The sequence below is a fragment of the Ranitomeya variabilis genome, chromosome 2, assembly GCF_051348905.1.
Source record: "Ranitomeya variabilis isolate aRanVar5 chromosome 2, aRanVar5.hap1, whole genome shotgun sequence".
Lineage (NCBI taxonomy): Eukaryota > Metazoa > Chordata > Amphibia > Anura > Dendrobatidae > Ranitomeya > Ranitomeya variabilis.
The window spans coordinates 921,592,140-921,612,675 of NC_135233.1; the positions used below are offsets into that span (position 1 = coordinate 921,592,140).

General features: G+C 38.9%; 1 protein-coding gene across 1 annotated transcript in view; it reads left to right on the top strand.

Moving 5' to 3' along the window:
• The window catches only part of SI (sucrase-isomaltase), a 349,991-nt gene that overhangs the window by 234,368 nt on the left and 95,087 nt on the right, over positions 1-20,536 (top strand). Inside the window, exons 35-44 of the mRNA XM_077290631.1 lie at positions 4,443-4,559; positions 7,101-7,185; positions 7,548-7,686; positions 8,265-8,398; positions 12,621-12,655; positions 13,599-13,715; positions 14,043-14,191; positions 15,820-15,904; positions 17,412-17,468; positions 20,102-20,226. Of these exons, the coding sequence (XP_077146746.1) occupies positions 4,443-4,559; positions 7,101-7,185; positions 7,548-7,686; positions 8,265-8,398; positions 12,621-12,655; positions 13,599-13,715; positions 14,043-14,191; positions 15,820-15,904; positions 17,412-17,468; positions 20,102-20,226 (1,043 nt within the window). The remainder of the gene's footprint in view (positions 1-4,442; positions 4,560-7,100; positions 7,186-7,547; positions 7,687-8,264; positions 8,399-12,620; positions 12,656-13,598; positions 13,716-14,042; positions 14,192-15,819; positions 15,905-17,411; positions 17,469-20,101; positions 20,227-20,536) is intronic.

The window sequence follows — 20,536 nt, forward strand, 5'->3', positions numbered from 1 at the left end:
GACTGCTGAGAGCTTCTGCGGATCTTCATGACCACTAGCCCACTACAGTTCATGGAAATCACATCTAACTTTCTTTCCAAAAAGAAGTACTATCCTAGTCTTCCTAATAGTAAGCAAAGTCAAAGTACTTATTGCAAGTACACTTTATCTTTAAGGTCTGCAGTTACTTCACCAACATCTTGCTACAACAGCAATATGGGAGAGCACTTGTCATAGAATACCACAAATTTTTTTTAGATTAGCTATATCTATAAACATTTTAAGAGGGTTTCTAAAGTTCCCATAAGCTATGCAGTATCCTTAAATTATCCTTCTTCCTTGTTTCTGGGAGGGTGGTATTTCTTCAGTGAGTGACAGTTCTCCTTAGTAGAACTTTAAACCTCTACACAAGTTCTGCTCTAACTCATTCAACTATCATCAGTTTGCTTTGAGGCTACAAAATAAATACTACAGTTGTGTGAAAAAGTTTTTGCTCACTTCTTGATTTTCTATTCTTTTGCATGCTTGTTACACTCAATTGTTTCAGCTCGACAAACTAATTAAAATTTTAGACAACAATACCATAAGTGTTAGGTGTCAAGTTCCCGCCTCTGCACAGGGGGAATCTAGAACCATCTCCGCTGCGGTCTCTCATTCTTCTCCAGCCACAGTGGAGCCTGCTCAGCGGAGACGATGGTCCCAGCGTCTGACTCAGGCTGATACTAGGTGACTGGTTACTACTGTTCTTCCAGGCTCTGCCTTTGTAGCCAGCGCTGATCAGCAGCGAACAGATCTTTCTGGGACAAAGTCCTGCTTTTCCCATACTGGGCATGCCCACGGGATGACCTCCCATTGGAAGTCAGGGATCACATGCGCAGGTCCTGAAGCAGTTCCTCTTGGACCACTAGCAAGGTCCTTGAGTGCTAAGACTATAAAAGGTTCGCATGGCTGGACGGCCATGCGCTAGTATCAAACCAATGTTATGAGCTCAGTGCCAGTGTGGTCATGGTTGTATGTGGTCAGTGTTGACGAGTTTTGTGTGTATGGATTCAGGACCTGGCTGAAATAAGCCCCTAGAATACCGGCACCTCCGGTGAGGAGTTCTTCATGTGCTATGCTGACTGCATGACCACTGTTTGCTTTTGGTCAGTTTGGTAGCTGTGATCCTCTGTGAGGTTAACAGGGCACAGTGTTTGATATCTATGCGATTCTGTGAAGAAACAGAGTTTGCTTATACCGCCATATAGCACTGCCAATTCTAGCAGCAGGTTACTCTCCTGCACGGTGGACCCCGGGTTGCAAACGCACCTATTACTACTTACACATTCACTCGGTGCATTCCACCAACCCTAACAATAAGTAAACACAATATGCCATTTTTAAATGACGATCGTAACTATTAAGTGAAAAAAAAATCAAGCCTACAGGGCCCTGTGTGAAAATGTGATTCCCTCTCCCGCCTAAAACAAAAATAACTGTGGTTTATCACGATTTTGGGAAGCTGAGTTCAAATTCCCTAGCCACACCCAGGCCTGATTACTGCCATACCTGTTCTCATTGAAGAAATCACTTAAATAGGACATGCCTGACAAAGTGAAGTAGACCAAAAGATACCCAAAAGCTAGACATCATGCTGCAATCCAAAAAAATACTGGAACAAATGAGAAACAAAGTAATTGAGATCTTTCAGTCTGGAAAAGGTTGCAAAGCCTACAGTATGCCCCATCTCTTGATGATGCCGCTAACGCCATGATACATGCTGTGGGGACTATTGTGTTAAAAAATACCATCCTATTCTGCCAGATAATTGTAAGCTATCCAGGGTGCTATGCAATATACTAATGCAGAGCACTAAGCACTTTGATAATATAAAAATAACAGGCAGATAAGGGACTGAACTTTATACCCTTATTGTTCACATTTTAGTTTAAAATTAAATGTTAAATTTTAAAGCGTTCTAGTGAGGGTGCATTTGGGGTTTTACCCAATTTGTTAATTATGGTTATAAAGCCATTTCTAAAGCTTTCAGATTCCCACCAACCATTATCCACAAATGGCAAAAATATGGAACAATGTTTAGTGTTCTCCGGAGTGTCCAGCTGACCAAAATTACCCAAAGAGGATAATGACTACTTATCCAAAAAAAGGTCCCACAGCAACATCCAAAGAACTTTAGGCCTCACATGCCTCAGTTAAGGTCAATGTTCCTTAAAAAATGGCCTGCATGGCAGAGTTCCAAGATAAAAACCACTGCTGAGCATTAAGAGCATAAAGGCTCATCTCTGTTTTGCCAGAAAACATTGGTGATCCGCAATACCTTTGGGAGAATACTCTGTGGACTTACGAGATAAAAGTTTAACTTTTTGGAAGGTGTATTTTCCTTACATATTTCATAGAAGAAACACAGCATTTCAGAAAGGGAACATCATACCAGCAGTAAAATATGGTGGTGGCAGTGTGATGTTTTGGGCTGTTTTGCTGCTTTGGGACCTGGAAGACTTGCTGTGGTAAATACAATCATGAATTCTGCTGTTTACCAAAAAATCCTGAAGGACATTGTCCGGCCATCTGTTAGTGATCTCAATCTAAGACACTTGGGAAATGCAGCAGGATAGTGATTCAAAACACACCAACAAGTACACCAATGAATGGCTTAAGAAAAAGAAAATTAAGACTTTGAAGGGGCCTAGTCAAAATCCTGATCATAATCCAATTGAGATGCTGTTGCATGAACTTAAAAAGGTGGTTCATACTCGGAAACCAGCCAATATAACTGTATTACAGCACTTCTGCAAAGATGAGTAGGCCATAATTCCTCAGGAGTACTAGAAAAGACTCATTGACAGTTATCGCAAACTCTTGATTACGGTTGTTGCTGCTAAGGGTGGATCAACAAGTTGTTAGGCTTAGGGGACAATCAATTTCTTACACAGGGCCTTGTAAGTTTGGATTTCTTTTTCACTTAAAAATAAAGAGCTTCATTTGAAAACTGCATTTTGTGCTTACTTGTGTCATCATTGTCTAATATTGATCTAAAACATTTAAGTGTGACAAACATAAAAATCATGAAGGGGCAAACACTTTTTCACACAACATAGAAATATAACAGGGCATTTGAAAAAGCACACAGCTCTAGACTGGAGAGAGCCTTGATGGGATTAGGAAACCTGTTCTGAAGCTAAGGGGCTGGTGATTTTACAAGATTTATGACAGACGTTGAAAAAAGAGAAAAAGGGAGGTGATAGGCAGCCACTATATAGAAATTAATGGACTGGAGAGAGGAAGCTGGGATATTCAGATTTAACCTATCTCTTGGCTTGTATCTGCTGCCACTTAGCAATGGTCTGTACAGGTACTAGTGGCCAAACTCCATGGAAATCAGCTCTACACTATGAAAGATAAAAGTTGTCATTGCAGGAAAATGACAGCAGATAGAAAAAGCATGTTAAATTTAAATCAACCTATTTTAATGCTTTCTAACTAAAGCAATTAAATAACTTGAGAATACGGCTTTAGGGTTATATTCATACAGGTCAATTAAACTTGACATGTTTACTACAACTTGCAAAGTTTTAATCAACACTGGATCATTTCACATTACATAGAAGAGAAACGATCTAATAGCTTTTCTCATATTTTAAGAACAGAGTAAACCAGCTGAACCTTTTAAGGCTGTTTTTATCCTCATAATTAAGGAATGATTCCTACTTGGTTTAAAGGGAATCTGTCACCCCATTTTAGGCCTATAAGCTAAGGCCACCACCATCAGGGGCTTATCTACAGCATTCTATAACTTCACAGTTCTGGATCTGACCACTACCAAAAAACAGCCAGCCTACCACTATCACGTAGTTTCAAGCTCTTTCAGGACTGAAGTCTCACATAGCTCACTCTGACCCAAATATGAATTCTTTTGGGACTGAAGTCTCACACTGCCCAACAGGGCTGAAGTCTTATCTGTTGGCATTTTAGCTAGCACATATCGCAAGGATGAATTTTCACACAGCCAACACAGTCTACAAGATTATCTTCTGATTGTATGCCCTGACTTTTTCTCCATGAGAACGCCTGCTTTGCAGCACTCTTCTGCTTTCACTTTTGAGGACCTTCTAGTTTCTGTCCCAAAGTTGGTCAATACAATGAGCAACTTATGGTCAGATATAGCATCTAGCTTTAAGGCCTCCTGCACAATCCTTCATGGACTAGCTGCAATCTACTGTTCTCAGGAGTCAAAGACAAGCTATCCAAGACTCTCATGAGATCTCTTTACATGCACACAATCATTTTCTAAGTGAAGACATTCAGATTCTTAGTCGCTTGCTGTTACTTCAGCCCAATAATATGCCACATGGAAGATGAAGAAATTAAAGAAAAGAAAAAAAGCAAAATGAAAAAGTAAGAAATAATTTGATAACAAAAAAAATAATCAAATGTTAAGTAGCATTATTTTTATTATTATAAAGCTCTACAGGTCTTATGCCGCATTCCCGGACTTTTTCCTTGAAAGAACTGCAAAATGGTGGGCCCAAGAAATTGAAGAATATCGAAGCAAACATATTAGATTCGATGGCCTTTGGATAGTAAGTACATTTTCTCTTTGAACTAGACTATAATCATTATCATGGATAATACTTAACCATGCCTCTGTTTCAGATTAATTAGTAGGGTTGAGCGACTTTTATTTTTATAGGATCGGGTCGGGTTTCACGAAACCCGACTTTCTCAAAAGTCAGGTCGAGTGAAATCGGCCGATCCTATAAAAAAGTCGGGGTCGGGGTCGGCCGAAACACGAAACCCAATGCAGTGCAATGGGATACTATGGTTCCAAGGGTCTGAAGGAGAGGAAACTCTCCTTCAGGCCCTGGGATCCATATTTAAGTGTAAAATAAAGAATTAAAATAAAAAATATTGATATACTCACCCTCTGACGCGCCCTGGTAGTAATCGGCATCTTCCGTTCCTAAGAATGGCGCTTGAAAGACCTTTCGATGACGTCACGGCTTGTGATTGGTCGCGGCCGCCCACGTGACCGCTCAGCGACCAATCACAAGCCGTGACATAATTCTCAGGTCCTAAATTCCTCATTCTAGGAATTTAGGACATGAGAATTACGTCACGGCTTGTGATTGGTCGCTGAGCGGTCACGTGGGCGGCCGCGACCAATCACAAGCCGTGACGTCATCTAAGGCCCTGAACATGCTAATTTTTAAGAAGGAAGGCTGCCGGAAAGAAGCCGAGGGTGAGTATATTCCTATTAGGTATATACTCACCCTCGGACGCGCCCTGCTTCTTTCCGGCAGCCTTCCTTCTTAAGAATGAGCGCGTTCAGGGCCTTAGATGACGTCACGGCTTGTGATTTGTCGCGGCCGCCCACGTGACCGCTCAGCGACCAATCACAAGCCGTGACGTAATTCTCATGTCCTAAATTCCTAGAATGAGGAATTTAGGACCTGAGAATTACGTCACGGCTTGTGATTGGTCGCTGAGCGGTCACGTGGGCGGCCGCGACCAATCACAAGCCGTGACGTCATCGAAAGGTCTTTCAAGCGCCATTCTTAGAAACGTAAGATGCCGGTTACCAGCGGCGATGTCCAGGGGCCTCCGGAGAGGTGAGTATATCAATATTTTTTATTTTAATTCTTTATTTTACACTTAAATGTGGATTCCGATACCGATTTCCGATATCGCAAACATATCGGAACTCGGTATCGGAATTCCGATACCAGATTCAGAAGATCGCCGACCTCATGGCCGAGCCCACACAGGGGTCGGGTCGGGTTTCATGAAACCCGACTTTGCCAAAAGTCGGCGACTTCTGAAAATGGCCGACCCGTTTCGCTCAACCCTATTAATTAGACCTTATTTTAACACTGCTCACATCTGCAATGGAGGCTTTATCAAAACAACGCCCTTCTTGGCTGAACTGGGCATCATTATAAACTAAAGGGATGCATTATATCTTATTGATGACTTTTAGTGATATGGCTGATTTGGCACTGTGTTGTGGTTTCCATTCAAAATGTAAACCATGAGATTTAGTTTTTGCAGCTGTAAAAACAGTGGAAACATTTAGATTTATGCAACTTTGAATATTTATAATAATCAACAAATTAAAAATTCTATATCATAAATAATAACGCCTCCACAATTGAATCTTTTGCTTTAATTAGTCAGATGTTCTTTGAGAGGATGAAGATATGTAAAGCAATTCACTAATAAAAACATTATTTTAGAGCATCTAAATTTGACAAAAATAGAAAATGACAATGCAGAAAAAATAAAATGACCATCAAGTAACCAAATTATCTAAACATTCTATGCTAAAAATAATTGATTTAATCTAAAATGAATATTACAGTAGCATGAATTCTTTGACATACATATAGTACAAACTGTAGCTTTTATTAAATACTATAATTTAGAATTTAATTATATGTGTTATGTACTTACATGTAATAAAGAAATATAGGTATAGCAGAAGAAAACCATGAATTAAAATAAGCAGGTTAGTCTGTACCTTTCTGAAATTTACGGTAATTAATAGTATGTCACATGCATCTGCACTGTTTAAATATTTATTTTTTAGCAATTTACCAAAATAGTCCTTAAGACTGGCACATGAACAAAAATTCTTAATAACTCTATCTCATAATTTGTAGATAATGAGTTTAAGGGTGCAATCAGATGGCTATTTAAATCGAAGCGAGATTTGAATGTAGCGCAAACTAACCAATGGCACTCCCAACCTGAGCACGACAATTGCACGTACTTCTATGCGGCTGGCATGCTGGGGTTTGGAGAACCACCGGCCAGTCCATGCACTGGATTCCAATCTTGATCCAATTTACAAGGCATGCTTACACTGCCCTACATTTAATTATTTTTATGTTTATAAAAGGCAAAAACAATACCAAGAATGGAATTACAATTGTATACCGTGCTCTCGAATGTCTTCAGATATGTGGCTTCTATTAAGTATAGTGTACTTGAAATCATGCTACCCATTTAATCTTGCTTTATATGGCCATATAGATGGCAAACTATCCTTCAGCCATCACACAACCATACATATAAATGGCTTAAGACTATTAAGTGACTTTTCTCATTGTCAACTATCTTAGGATATGAATGAGCCAGCTAGCTTTGTGCATGGATCCGTAAATGGTTGCAGAGATGAAACCTTGAACAACCCTCCCTATATGCCAGGTAGCAATGTTTACAGCTAATATAAATGTATATTTAATATTTCTTTAGATGAATGTGGAATTCATCTACCTGTATTGCTTGGAAAAGAAGGCGGGTAAATTGCTTACGGGTGAATATGAGCTGGACATTATGTGCACAAGCATTTTGCAGTGTTTACCCAGCATCCAAACAGGCAATACATATAATAGGGAATAAAGGAAGTAAAGTTTACTGTATCAGTCTTGCTCAGTGTGTTCCTTTAGGAAATAATTAGCAATTAGCAGAAGCTCTTTCTAATGAAATTTTATAAAAAGTGTTAAACTGTGCATAAATCATAACAAAATTACTTTTGGTGGTACATTCTTGCTTTATTTTTCTCTTAGCATTAAGTGACCGTCATGAAGGATTAATATATAAGACAATATGTATGGAGAGTCAACAGTACTTGCCCGATGGAACTCCTGTGAACCACTATGATGTCCATAGTTTATATGGATGGTCACACGCAAAACCCACATATGAGTAAGCATTTATTCTAAACAAAATTTAAAGGTGAATTCCAGACAAAAATATTAATAATTTATCTTTTGGATAGATGTTAGATTACTGGAGGTCTGGCCTATGGGACCACTCACATGACCATACTTGGTTACAGTGATGGTCAAGCATAAGCACTGTCATTCTATTTAAACATAGCATATGAGCACCGCATGCTTGATCTCCAGTCCATTCAAACTTTCTGCCATGATCATGTAAAAACATAGACTGGATAGGCAATAAATGTTTTTGCAGGAATATCTTTTTAAGATTGTATTCGCCCAATGAAATTGTTACTTTTAAGGGCTAATGGTAACTGACATCATGACACATTAGAATAGCACAAGTACATTTTTTTTCAGTCACGCATTTTCCCCATTTGTTAGGTTGGTGCACTTTTATTGCCTTGTATAAATCTTTCTGATATAATTAAAAGAGGTTCGTCATAATAACAGGTTCAATTTGTGACTGCAATTGTAAGTTTAAAATTCAATAAATTAATGATTCATTTCAAATTTACATATTATGAACATGAAAATTAAATTATCCTTTATATTTGATAGTGCTCTTCGCCGCATCACAGGAGAACGCGGAATAGTCATCTCTCGTTCTACATATCCAACATCTGGACAATGGGTTGGACACTGGCTTGGAGACAACACTGCTGCCTGGAATCAAATTGATAAATCTATTATTGGTAAATATCATGACCTTATTATAAGTTCTGCATATGTTACACATGTGCTTCCTAACCTTTTTAATAACTTGTGATATTTATTTTATTTGTTTACAGTATCTAGCGCCATTAATTCTGCAGCACTTTTCAGACATCATCACTGTCCTCAATGGGGCTCACAATCTAAATTTCCTATCAGTATGTTATTGTGTTGGTCTTAGGGTTGAGCGAAACGGGTCGGCCATTTTCAGAAGTCGCTGACTTTTGGCAAAGTCGGGTTTCATGAAACCCGACCCGACTCCTGTGTGGGGTCGGCCATGAGGTCGGCGATCTTCTGAATCTGGTATTGGAATTCCGATACCGAGTTCCGATATGTTTGCGATATCAGGAATCGGTATCGGAATCCATATTTAAGTGTTAAATAAAGAATCAAAATAAAAAATATTGATATACTCACCCTCGGATGCGCCCTGGTACTAACCGGCAGGCTTCCTTCCTAAGAATGAGCGCATGAATGACCTGCGGTGACGTCGCGGCTTGTGATTGGTCGCGAGTGGTCACATGGACAAGCTGCGACGTCATCTAAGGTACTTCACGCGCTCATTCTTAGGAAGGAAGGCTGCCGGAAAGAAGCAGGGCGCGTCCGAGGGTGAGTATATACCTAATAGGAATATACTCACCCTCGGACGCACCCTGCTTCTTTCTGGCAGCCTTCCCTCCTAAGAATGAGCTCGTGAAGGACCTTAGATGACGTCGCGGCTTGTCCATGTGACCGCTCGCGACCATTCACAAGCCGCAACATCACCGCAGGTCATTCACGCGCTCATTCTTAGGAAGGAAGGCTGCCTGTTAGTACCAGGGCGCGTCCGAGGGTGAGTATATCAATATTTTTTATTTTGATTCTTTATTTTACACATTAATATGGATCCCAGGGCCTGAAGGAGAGTTTCCTCTCCTTCAGACCCTGGGAACCATAGTATGCCATTGCACTGCATTGGGTTTCATGTTTTGGCCGACCCCGACCCCGACTTTTTTATAGGATCGGCCAATTTCACTCGACCCGACTTTTGAGAAAGTCGGGTTTCGTGAAACCCGACCCGATCCTATAAAAATAAAAGTCGCTCAACCCTAGTTGGTCTTCTCCCATACCCTAAATGGGAGCAGATGTAGTCCTTGGTGGAATTTGAACCCAAGGCCCCAGCACTTTGAGGTTACAGGGCTATGAACTACCACACTGTTCATGATATTATTAACTGTCATGTTGAAAGATATTTGATCTGCAGTCAGGAAGTTATAGAGCAGGAGGAGCTAATTAAATTGACATACACAGTTGCCTTGGAGGTAGCATAATGTACAATAACTCGATTGTGCCAATCTTCATTCTAGATACACTAACAACATAGTCTGCAGTGTCCCTGGACTCGTCTATCATCAAGCACATCTACAATTGGTTGCCGTTGCAGTGGGAGCTGACAGTAGTGGATCTTGATGATTTGTGTGCCCAAATTAATCCATTCTGTAGAAAATTCCTCAGACAATTATTAATAGCAACTACTTGGTATTGCAATTTCTATATTGAGGAATATATTTTACTATAAATTATAATAACTCTTTTTTTCTGGAATGACGATTACATTACTATCATAGTCTTGCACTTTTTTGGTATTTTAAATCATATATCTTATAGATAACAGCCTCCAGGAAATCAGTTCATCATTAGTGTTGAGCATTCCGATACCGCAAGTATCGGGTATCGGCCGATACTTGCGGGTATCGGAATTCCGATACCGAGATCCGATACTTTTGTGGTATCGGGTATCGGTATCGAAACAACATTAATGTAAAAATGTGTAAAAGAGAGAATTAAAATAAAAAATATTGCTATACTCACCTCTCCGACGCAGCCTGCACCTTACCGAGGGAAGCGGCAGCGTTCTTTGTTTAAAATTCACGCTTTTCTTTCCTTTACGTGAAGTCCCGGCTTGTGATTGGTTGCGTCGCAGTCACATGGGCGACGCAACCAATCACAGCAAGCCGTGACGTAATTTCAGGTCCTTAAGGATTTTAAAATTACGTCCCGGCTTTGTGATTGGTTGCGTCGCAGTCACATGGGCGACGCAACCAATCACAGCAAGCCGTGACGTAATTTCAGGCCCTTAAGGATTTTAAAATTACGTCCCGGCTTTGTGATTGGTTGCGTCGCAGTCACATGGGCGACGCAACCAATCACAAGCCGTGACGTCACGGAAGGCTGGACACGCGCGCATTTTAAAATGCGCGCTTGTCCAGCCTCCCGTGACGTCCCGGCTTGTGATTGGTTGCGTCGCGGTCAACCAATCACAAGCCGGGAGGCTGGACACGCGCGCATTTTAAAATGCGCGCGTGTCCAGCCTCCCGGCTTGTGATTGGTTGCGTCACAGTCACATGGGCGACGCAACCAATCACAAGCCGTGACGTCACGGAAGGCTGGGCACGCGCGCATTTTAAAATGCGCGCGTGTCCAGCCTCCCGGCTTGTGATTGGTTGACCGCGACGCAACCAATCACAAGCCGGGACGTCACGGGAGGCTGGACAAGCGCGCATTTTAAAATGCGCGCGTGTCCAGCCTCCCGGCTTGTGATTGGTTGACCGCGACGCAACCAATCACAAGCCGGGACGTCACGGGAGGCTGGACAAGCGCGCATTTTAAAATGCGCGCGTGTCCAGCCTCCCGTGACGTCACGGCTTGTGATTGGTTGCGTCGCCCATGTGACTGCGACGCAACCAATCACAAAGCCGGGACGTAATTTTAAAATCCTTAAGGGCCTGAAATTACGTCACGGCTTGCTGTGATTGGTTGCGTCGCCCATGTGACTGCGACGACACCAATCACAAAGCCGGGACGTAATTTTAAAATCCTTAAGGACCTGAAATTACGTCACGGCTTGCTGTGATTGGTTGCGTCGCCCATGTGACTGCGACGCAACCAATCACAAAGCCGGGACTTCACGTAAGGAAAGAAAAGCACGAATTTTAAGCAAACAACGCTGCCGGTTCCCTCGGAGAGGTGAGTATAGCAATATTTTTTATTTTAATTCTTTCTTTTACACATTAATATGGTTCCCAGGGCCTGAAGGAGAGTTTCCTCTCCTTCAGACCCTGGGAACCATCAGGAATACCGTCCGATACTTGAGTCCCATTGACTTGTATTGGTATCGGGTATCGGTATCGGATTGGATCCGATACTTTGCCGGTATCGGCCGATACTTTCCGATACCGATACTTTCAAGTATCGGACGGTATCGCTCAACACTATTCATCATCCTAATTGCTGCTTGTTTGCCCTGATTTCAAAACATTTGATATGTTATGCTGGGCAACTTCAAAAGTTAGCCAAAAAAGGAATCCTACTAAAATAACAACAAAAGGCTACCCATTAATATGAACATATTTTCTATAAAATTGTGAGACAAGAAAGCCAACTAAGAAGTACAGCTGCATAATCTCCATTAAAATAATGATATGGATAAAAAATAATATTGTTTTTACGACTGATTAAAATAATTAAAAAAAATGAATTCAGATCTTGTAAATTGAGCATCTCTTGTCTCCCATTTTATAAGGATATTTGATTTTTATGTCATACCATGGTGCCCAGTAAGAAATATTTCAAGTCAGCCATTCTGACAAGCTACAGTCCGTGTCATAAAAGCAAGGCTTAAATCTTTCAGAAAAGGGGCTAATATCTGTATATTATATATAATATCTGTATATCCAGAGTAAAAGCTCATCCTCTATTATATTTGTAGGATTCTAAAACAGCAGATGAATGTCAGGAGATATAAATATTGCTAAATATTTAATAATATAAAAATATTAAATATTAAATAGCTTTAAGTATTAAATAGCTCAGGCTAAACATATTCCTCTTTCAATTTGTGCAAGAATATGAACATGATGTCTCCTTTTTTCAGACAAATGGATGTAAACAGACAGAGAGTTATAATGTTCTACAAGAGAAGGGGTTAGGGGCTACAACATCTGTGCCGCGCTATCACAGAAGCTGTTGGCCTCTTCTGTCGCGGGATTGTTTGGTGTTAAGAGATTTCCAACTTTGGTTTGGATTTTGCTACAGATGTCTCTTATGCAACTCACAGCTCCAATTTCAAGAACAAGACATTAAAATTTCATTAATTTGAAACCAAGAAAAAATGCACAGACAATAAGTATTTATTTATAATTATTTATTTTTATTTTTTTTTAGGCATGCTGGATTTTAGCCTTTTTGGTATTTCGTATGTGAGTACTTTAAAGTATTTTCACCTTATAAAAGATAGTAAATGTTAGGAATCTTGTCTATTAGATACAGATACTTCCAATTCAGATTCAGCAACTGGTCATCAGTGAGGAGGTCCGAACAGGTGGGAAGTGATCAGGAAGCAAACACAAACCTGACTCCACTGGACTGACACTTATAAAAAATGCACAACAGAATAGGTTGTTCTATATCAGAGTGAAGAAATAAAAGGGGGTAGACTTTAAGAGGGGGGTTAAATATAACTAACACCTATGAATTATTTATTTAGTTATTTTAAATAACACAATAATGGCTGAATGAGCTTTAAATTAGTGTGATTTGCATGGGTGTCTTTGCTTCAATTGTGATTGCTCGGAGCAGGGATTGTAGAATTGTAGCTATTTAAAAGATATATAATTACATTTTTGTAGCCTTGGACTTTTCAGTTTGAACTGCAGAGCTGAAATGATGTTGAATATGTTGAAAGTATTACTAGTATTTTTATTATATAGACTTATTTCAGAGTTATAGATGCACAGTGCATACTGAGTCATTGCTGGATCCACAGCTCAAGAGCTCTCTGATCACATATGTGTTAGAGGCTAAGTTAGTGGGATCAAAGTTGGGATCCATTGTATGATGAATGGATTCAGAGTACTTCTACTGCTAATAAAGGCTTATGACAATCATGCCCTTTAAAAAAAAAAATAAACTAAGGGGAATACTGCACCAGATTTCATCCAGCCCTAACCTTGAGAAACTGGAGACTGTTCATACAGGACTGCCCCAAGGCATGGGCTTTATCTGCCTAGTGATACAACTGGTCCGTAGCCCATCAAATCTTTGATATTTTATAAAATATAATTTATTTATGTATTTATTTTGAAATGCTATATTATAACCTCACTAAAATGTTTATTTTCCCTTTTTAATACGTGTATATAGACTGGAGCAGACATTTGCGGATTTTTTCAAGACACTACATATGAATTATGTGCCCGATGGATGCAACTGGGAGCTTTTTACCCATTTTCAAGAAATCACAATGGAAAAGGATGGATGGTACTTTACCCAGCAAACTTTACTTTTTTTTTAAATGTTGCTTTATGTTGGTCTGAAAAATGTCAGCGTTTATACTGTACATATACTGTATTTGTAGGTTTCTTTATGTCATTGCTTTACTCAAGTTTCTTATGCTTTTTTGAAATTTAACTCTGCTTTTGCTGAAATGTTAGTACCTTACCTACATTATTTTATGCTAAGAAATTCATATACATCTCAATTAGTAACTAATGAGGAACAAACTATTAATAGTAAGGGCATCCATGAAGAAAACACTTAGGTTGGTAACAATTGTAATTGCATTAATAAAATATTATTTTATTTCAGAAACAAGATCCAGTCAGCTTTAATTCAACATTTGAAGTTTTATCAAGGGATGTCCTGAATATTCGATATACACTTCTGCCATACTTGTACACCTTGCTATTTGATGCTCATACAACAGGTTCCACTGTAGTGAGACCACTCCTCCATGAGTACGTAGCTTCATTTTATGGATTTCATACATTCAAACTTTTTACAAATTTTATATTGAATTATCAACATAAAAAGAGTTCTGTTACGGAACCCCCAGCACCCAGAATATGTTGTGCAGTTATATGCATGTATAATAGGTTCCATGTGAGATGCAAGTCCCTAATGCATCAGCCCACAGGCTGTGCCCCTGGGCAGAGGGGACAAGATATCCCCCTTCTGACCTCCCCCACCTTTGTAATTCCCACAGTAAATATCGGCAGGCTCTAGCCACCTGCGGGTATTGTAATGTATGTCTTGCCTGCCGCTTTTCAATTGGCCCACCCTCTGTATCTGTGTGATATATTCTGTGTCCTGTGAGTAAAGGGTTGTCATACTTGAAATACGTGGAGAAGCAGTGATATTTTATATGCGCCCATGTAACCAAGCAATTCCAGCCAGCGTCCTTCATTCAGACTCCAGCCAAAGCAGAGTGGACCTCCTGAAACACGGGGTGGCACTGAAAGAGGTACTCCAGCACGGTAGACCCCGTTACAAGTTCCTTTAAATCTTTCAGTATCTGAAAGATCTATTTAGCAAGTTAGAACCAATGGACAAGTCTGCATTTCATAGTCCATGTACAAACCACAATTTCTTGACCAGGGTCTACTTAGGCTTTTAATCTGGGTCAAAAAACCTGATGCAGGTCCATAAACCAGAGTACATGTATGGACCATAATATGTATGTATAAAGCTGAACTTAGACTGATTACCAATATCAGGCAATTATCTTTTACATTCAGATATATAAAAGCTTTTATTTTTTGCTTTACTTATTATTTTTTTGCAATAATTGGGGCAATTTAAGTTATTCCTCACTGTTACTTTATTGAATTATTAACCAGAAATTTCCAGTTCTAGTTATTATTTTTCTGAATCATGCTTCTGTAGTAAAACTAGCAAAGAATACCAAGGCAGACACCACAAAACATACAGCTAGAGTGCCACAATAATCAGTGAAATGAAATCTGAGCAATATAATAACAATAAGAAACGTTATTTAAAAGTGTACAAAATAGTAAGCTGATTGTCTGGGGGAATAATCACACCTTTTATCACAACTTTTCAAAATTAATTGACACATAGAAGGCGATTTTTCCGAAGATACGTGTGGAGATTTCATTTCACACATGGTCCTTTATGACTGTCCTGCGCTATTTGATAGCTATTTATACTTCATACTATTTCTTTGGTTATTTTAGCACATAAAGGATTTTTCTTAACTGTTTGTTTCATGTGTTTTTATCTAGGTTTGGATCATTTATTACACTGTATGCTTGGCTACATTAGCAAATAGTATTATTTTTTTATAGAATGGTTATACATAACGCCTTTATGAAAAAAATCCATGTTGTGGGTGCTTGACCTTGCTAGTACTTTATGCATTTCTGGGTGTTTTGTTAGTTTTAGTTGTGTTTCCTACTATATAGAGTAATTTTGAATATATTTAAATAAACTTTATTTCTGTTCTATAGATTTAATTTGATTATTGGATGTGCCTTCCTTATACAGAGTATCTTTTAGGCATTATATTGCTAAGTTTTTGTAGCAAAATACATAATAATTGCATCTGTTTGTCCAACTTTTCAAGATTCATTGCAGATAACATAACCTGGGATATTTATGAACAGTTCCTATGGGGAGCAGCTTTTATGATCAGCCCTGTACTTAGGGAAGTAAGTAAAAATTAAATTATTTGTAAGGCTCATCTCTTTTTTACCTTCCATAGGAGCATTGCAGCTTTAAGTCTCCTCACCTCGACATGCTTATCATGTCACTCTCTGCAAGGAGAAACGATACTTCTTGGATCACAGTCAGACGCCTCTCAATCAGCCAAACCAGATCTCCACTTTGCATTGACGAGGGGCAGTACCCCGAAACAGTGTCTGCAAATTGAGATTCTGGTTTGGCTATTATCCTAAGTCATGTGACAAGGCTCGTTAAAGGGTCAACATTGACTGTTAGGATTGCTGCTTCCAATAGGTGGCACTAGAGTTCTAGTCCTCTTCCTCTCTGAAGAGACAATTTGCATATTTCCCAGGGGAGCATTGCGGCTTTAAGTCTCCTCACCTCGACATGCTTATCATGTCACTCTCTGCAAGGGTAGAAAAGTAGGAGACAAAAAAAGCGCAAATAGGGTCTTATCCTCAGGATTGCTTCTAATCAATTATGAGAGAACTGCTCACCTGATGGTACACAGTAAAGGCGTGTAGTTTGTCAGCTGCTGCAGATCCACAGGTCGGCGCTGCGACCTCTTAGAGACGTTATAATAGATGAATGTGGATAAAATCCGCGCTGCTGTGACAAATAATGGATCCAGATATAGTTATAAGGTGTTCGGGTGGTTTATTCAACGCGTTTCGAAGCTCATGGCTTCTTCTTCAGGAAGTTTCCACACAAAGATATACCATATATCTTTGTGTGGAAACTTCCTGAAGAAGAAGCCATGAGCTTCGAAACGCATTGAATAAACCACCCGAACACCTTATAACTATATCTGGATCCATTATTTGTCACAGCAGCGTGGATTTTATCCACATTCATCTATTATAATGACTCTCTGCAAGGAGAAACGATACTTCTTGGATACCTTCCATACTCTAACAGTTCAGTCATTGGAATAGCAGATTTTATATTCCAGGTCCTTCTGAACCTTGAAATCTACAAGAACTTATTCAAATATTCACTGGGCTCTCTTGCCCATTCTCACTTCAGAACTCAGTCACTGTGAGTGCTTACCTCCCCTACAGAAAGGGCCATGATTCTAAATGAATGGAAACTTTCTAACATGCCCTCTAGATTTCACAGGTCATTTATAGTATAGGTATGTTTGGCTTTGGGGCCCTGGTGCAACTGCTACCCCTGCACCTACAGTTGAAACCAGATGTGGCCAAATAATGTGACAATATTTGGCTCAAATTTCTGGCTAAAAGTAAGTCACCTAGTAGCCGGCATAAATATAGACTGGACAGTCTTAGAATGAGATAGATTTATCAAGCAGCATGAGCTACTTGACAAATTTGATGCATTTTGAGAATTTCTAGTCTACATTTCCACTGTGTAATAATTACACAGTATTATATATATGCCCATTGTGTCCGATGATTACATCTGTAGGTCTAATAGCATTATTATTTATTGGTCTTCTTCACTTATCTCTTATCCGTTTTTGCTTAATTGTAGAATGCCAGAACTGTTGACGTCTACTTCCCAAACACAGTTTGGTATGATTATCATACAGTAAGTGCTTTGGCTTTTATATATTTATTGGTTGTAGCTGCTAAAAGGAATGCATGATAAAAATATGGAATTTTTTGTTCTAGAAAAAGAGCAACTTTGATTTTTGTATCTTATCTGTGTCTTATCTCTATTTAAGTGAATAGAGCTTAGCTGCTGTACTAGCCATAGCATAACGCTTATGGGACAAACTTTATGATTTAGCAAAACAGAATCCTGCCTTACGAGAGATAATATTTTTTGCTATTCCATCAACATAGCTGTATAAAAGATTGTATATTCTGTGATCAGTTGTAGTTTTGATTTACATCATTCTTAACTAAAATCTAAAAGGTGAAAAAAATGCAATTTCATCATTTTTTGGGGGGGTTTGTTTTTACGACATTCATTGTGTGGTAGAAATGACCTGGCAAACTAATTCTTCAGGTCAGCATAATTATGGGAAATTCAAACTTATCTAGTCGATTTTATGTTTTATTGGCTAATATATATTATTAGCTTTATGAAAACAAAATTATTTGTGTCATCATTTTTCTGAAGCTTGTAACTTTTTATTTTTTCATTGATGGAGCAGTGTGAGGGCTTGTGGGGGTGGTGAGCTTCTATTTGTAGTGGTATCATTTTGGTGTACATGTGTTTTGACTACTTTTCAATGCACTTATTGATTGGATCACTTATATTATGTAATGCAATGTTGAAATTTTGAAATACACATTGAAATTTGCAATCTCCTATGGGCTTCACAGTAGTAAAAAGATGATGGCAATAGTGGAGCCTTAAATAGGATGCTTGCTACCATGGAAACCTATTGGCACTATGTGATCATGTTGTGTGGATCAATAGGTGCCTAAGTTGTTGGAGTTGTGCAACTTAAATGCAGCTCTAAAAGGTTTGTGGCAGCATTTTTGTTGTTGAATAGCAGGAACCAGATCAAGTCCCATTGAGTTGAAAATATTGTCATGGCGATGTTCTACTTTCCACCCAGCACATAATCTATACATCACGAAAACAAACTTCAACATAACAAATAAGTTTTTGCTCTTTTATTGTTTCTCACTGTATGCATAAAAGCTTTCTTGTAGTAATGGATATGCACAGCATAAAGGCAACAGCCATTTTGCACACTTCTACATATCTACATGCCTCATGAGCAAAATAAAATTTCTACATTTTGTTCCTTAGAAGTAGAGCAATCAAGAAACAGTTTTTTCATTAAAAAAAATCAGAATGCATGAACCCTACATGCCGACCCCGTTTAGCTAGCAATAGTGATGAGCAAGTATACTCATTGCTCGGGTTTTCCCAAGCACGCTCTGGTGACCTCCGAGTATTTGTTATTGCTCGGAGATATAGTTTTCATCGCCACAGTTGTATGATTTACGGCTTCCAGATATGCTGAATACATGTGGTAATTCCCTAACAAACAGGCATTCCTCCCATGTACTCAGCATATCTGGAAGCCGTAAATCATGCAACTGAGGCAATGAAAACTATATCTCAGAGCAATAACAAACACTCGGAGGTCACCCGAGCGTGCTTGGGAAAACCCGAGCAATGAGTACACTCGCTCATCAATAGTTAGCAACTGTATACCATGCACTGAGACACTAATTCCCAAAGGTATCTTGTCAGAATTCTGGCATAAAGCATCTTGAAGTATCAACATTTTTGTACAACTTCTAGATTAGTGTCAATTTTCATGTCAATTTATATATTTTTTGCATTTCTATGCCTGTCCCGGACAGCTCCACCAATGTTTCAAAGCATGTCATAGTGACAAATCCCATGTAGAAAATTTATCATAATTTATGGCATGAAAGTGGTGTAAAATTAAACCAAAATTGTACTCCAACTTCTGCCTTGAGTAACATTTCTGGACGCGGCACTCAACAGTCGTAAAATGTGCCTAATTAAGCAAAAGGAGCACATCCCTTATTGAATTACCCACAGCTTAGTCCAGAGTTATCTTCATTAAAATTGATGTATGAAATTCCTGCCTTAATTAATCAGGACCATAGTGTGATCAGGAACATAGTGTGTTTTGCAGAAGATTAACTAATTTCACTATTTGTACTACTTAGGGTGCTTTCACACTGAGTTCAGGCAACCGTTCAGTGGCTTCATTGGGATTTACATGTGAACTCCAGAGAAAATGGGATTTGGACTATAATGGTGCCACCAGAGTGAATATGTGTTCTGATGTGCATCATTTTTAGAAGTGTACGCCTACAGGAGGAGGACACTCAGACTCATTAGACTGTATCGGGGTTTCTGTCTCCAGTAGGCATAAACCCCCTGAAAATGATGCACATCAGAGAGCACGTTCATTCTGCCAGCACCATTATAGTTTATTGCTCCCTTGGCACATACGCCCAAATCACATTTTGAGGGAGGTTTAAATGTAATCCCTAACGGAGCCACTGAATGGGTGCCTGAAAGCAGATCCTAAGACAGTTCAATGCACTGACTTCATTTGTTAAACATGTAAAACAAATATCGAGAAAGGGTTGAAAAGCTAAAAAAGTAATCATTAAAATTTTACTCCAAAAATTAATCTTTTCATTTTATTATAATTTTTATCATTAACAATATATACGGTAAATGATTTGTTAATAACTGACACTGTTCTTTTAAAGGGTATTAAAGTAGAAAACACTGGTAGCAAGAAAACTCTGCAAGCACCATTAGAACACATTAACCTTCATGTCAGAGGTGGTTACATTTTGCCACAGCAAGCTCCTGCTTTGAATACCAATCAAAGGTAAAAATGGCCAATATTTAGAATATTAAAATTGCATTATAAATTAATGTATGGCAATAAGATTTGATTAATTAAGATATAGTAGAAGATATTCACTCTTGACTTTTCCATATTTTTGTTCCAATACTTATTTCTCAAACTGCCTCTTCTGTTAATGGCCTGTAGGCCTTAATCTTGTGCCATACACCCATAGTCATGTCACCGTTACTTTCTTTATATATATACTGTATATGTATACACACACAATGTTCAGCATAAATGAATGCACCCTCTTAGAAAGGTAAGATTTTAATCAGTATTTCACTGAACA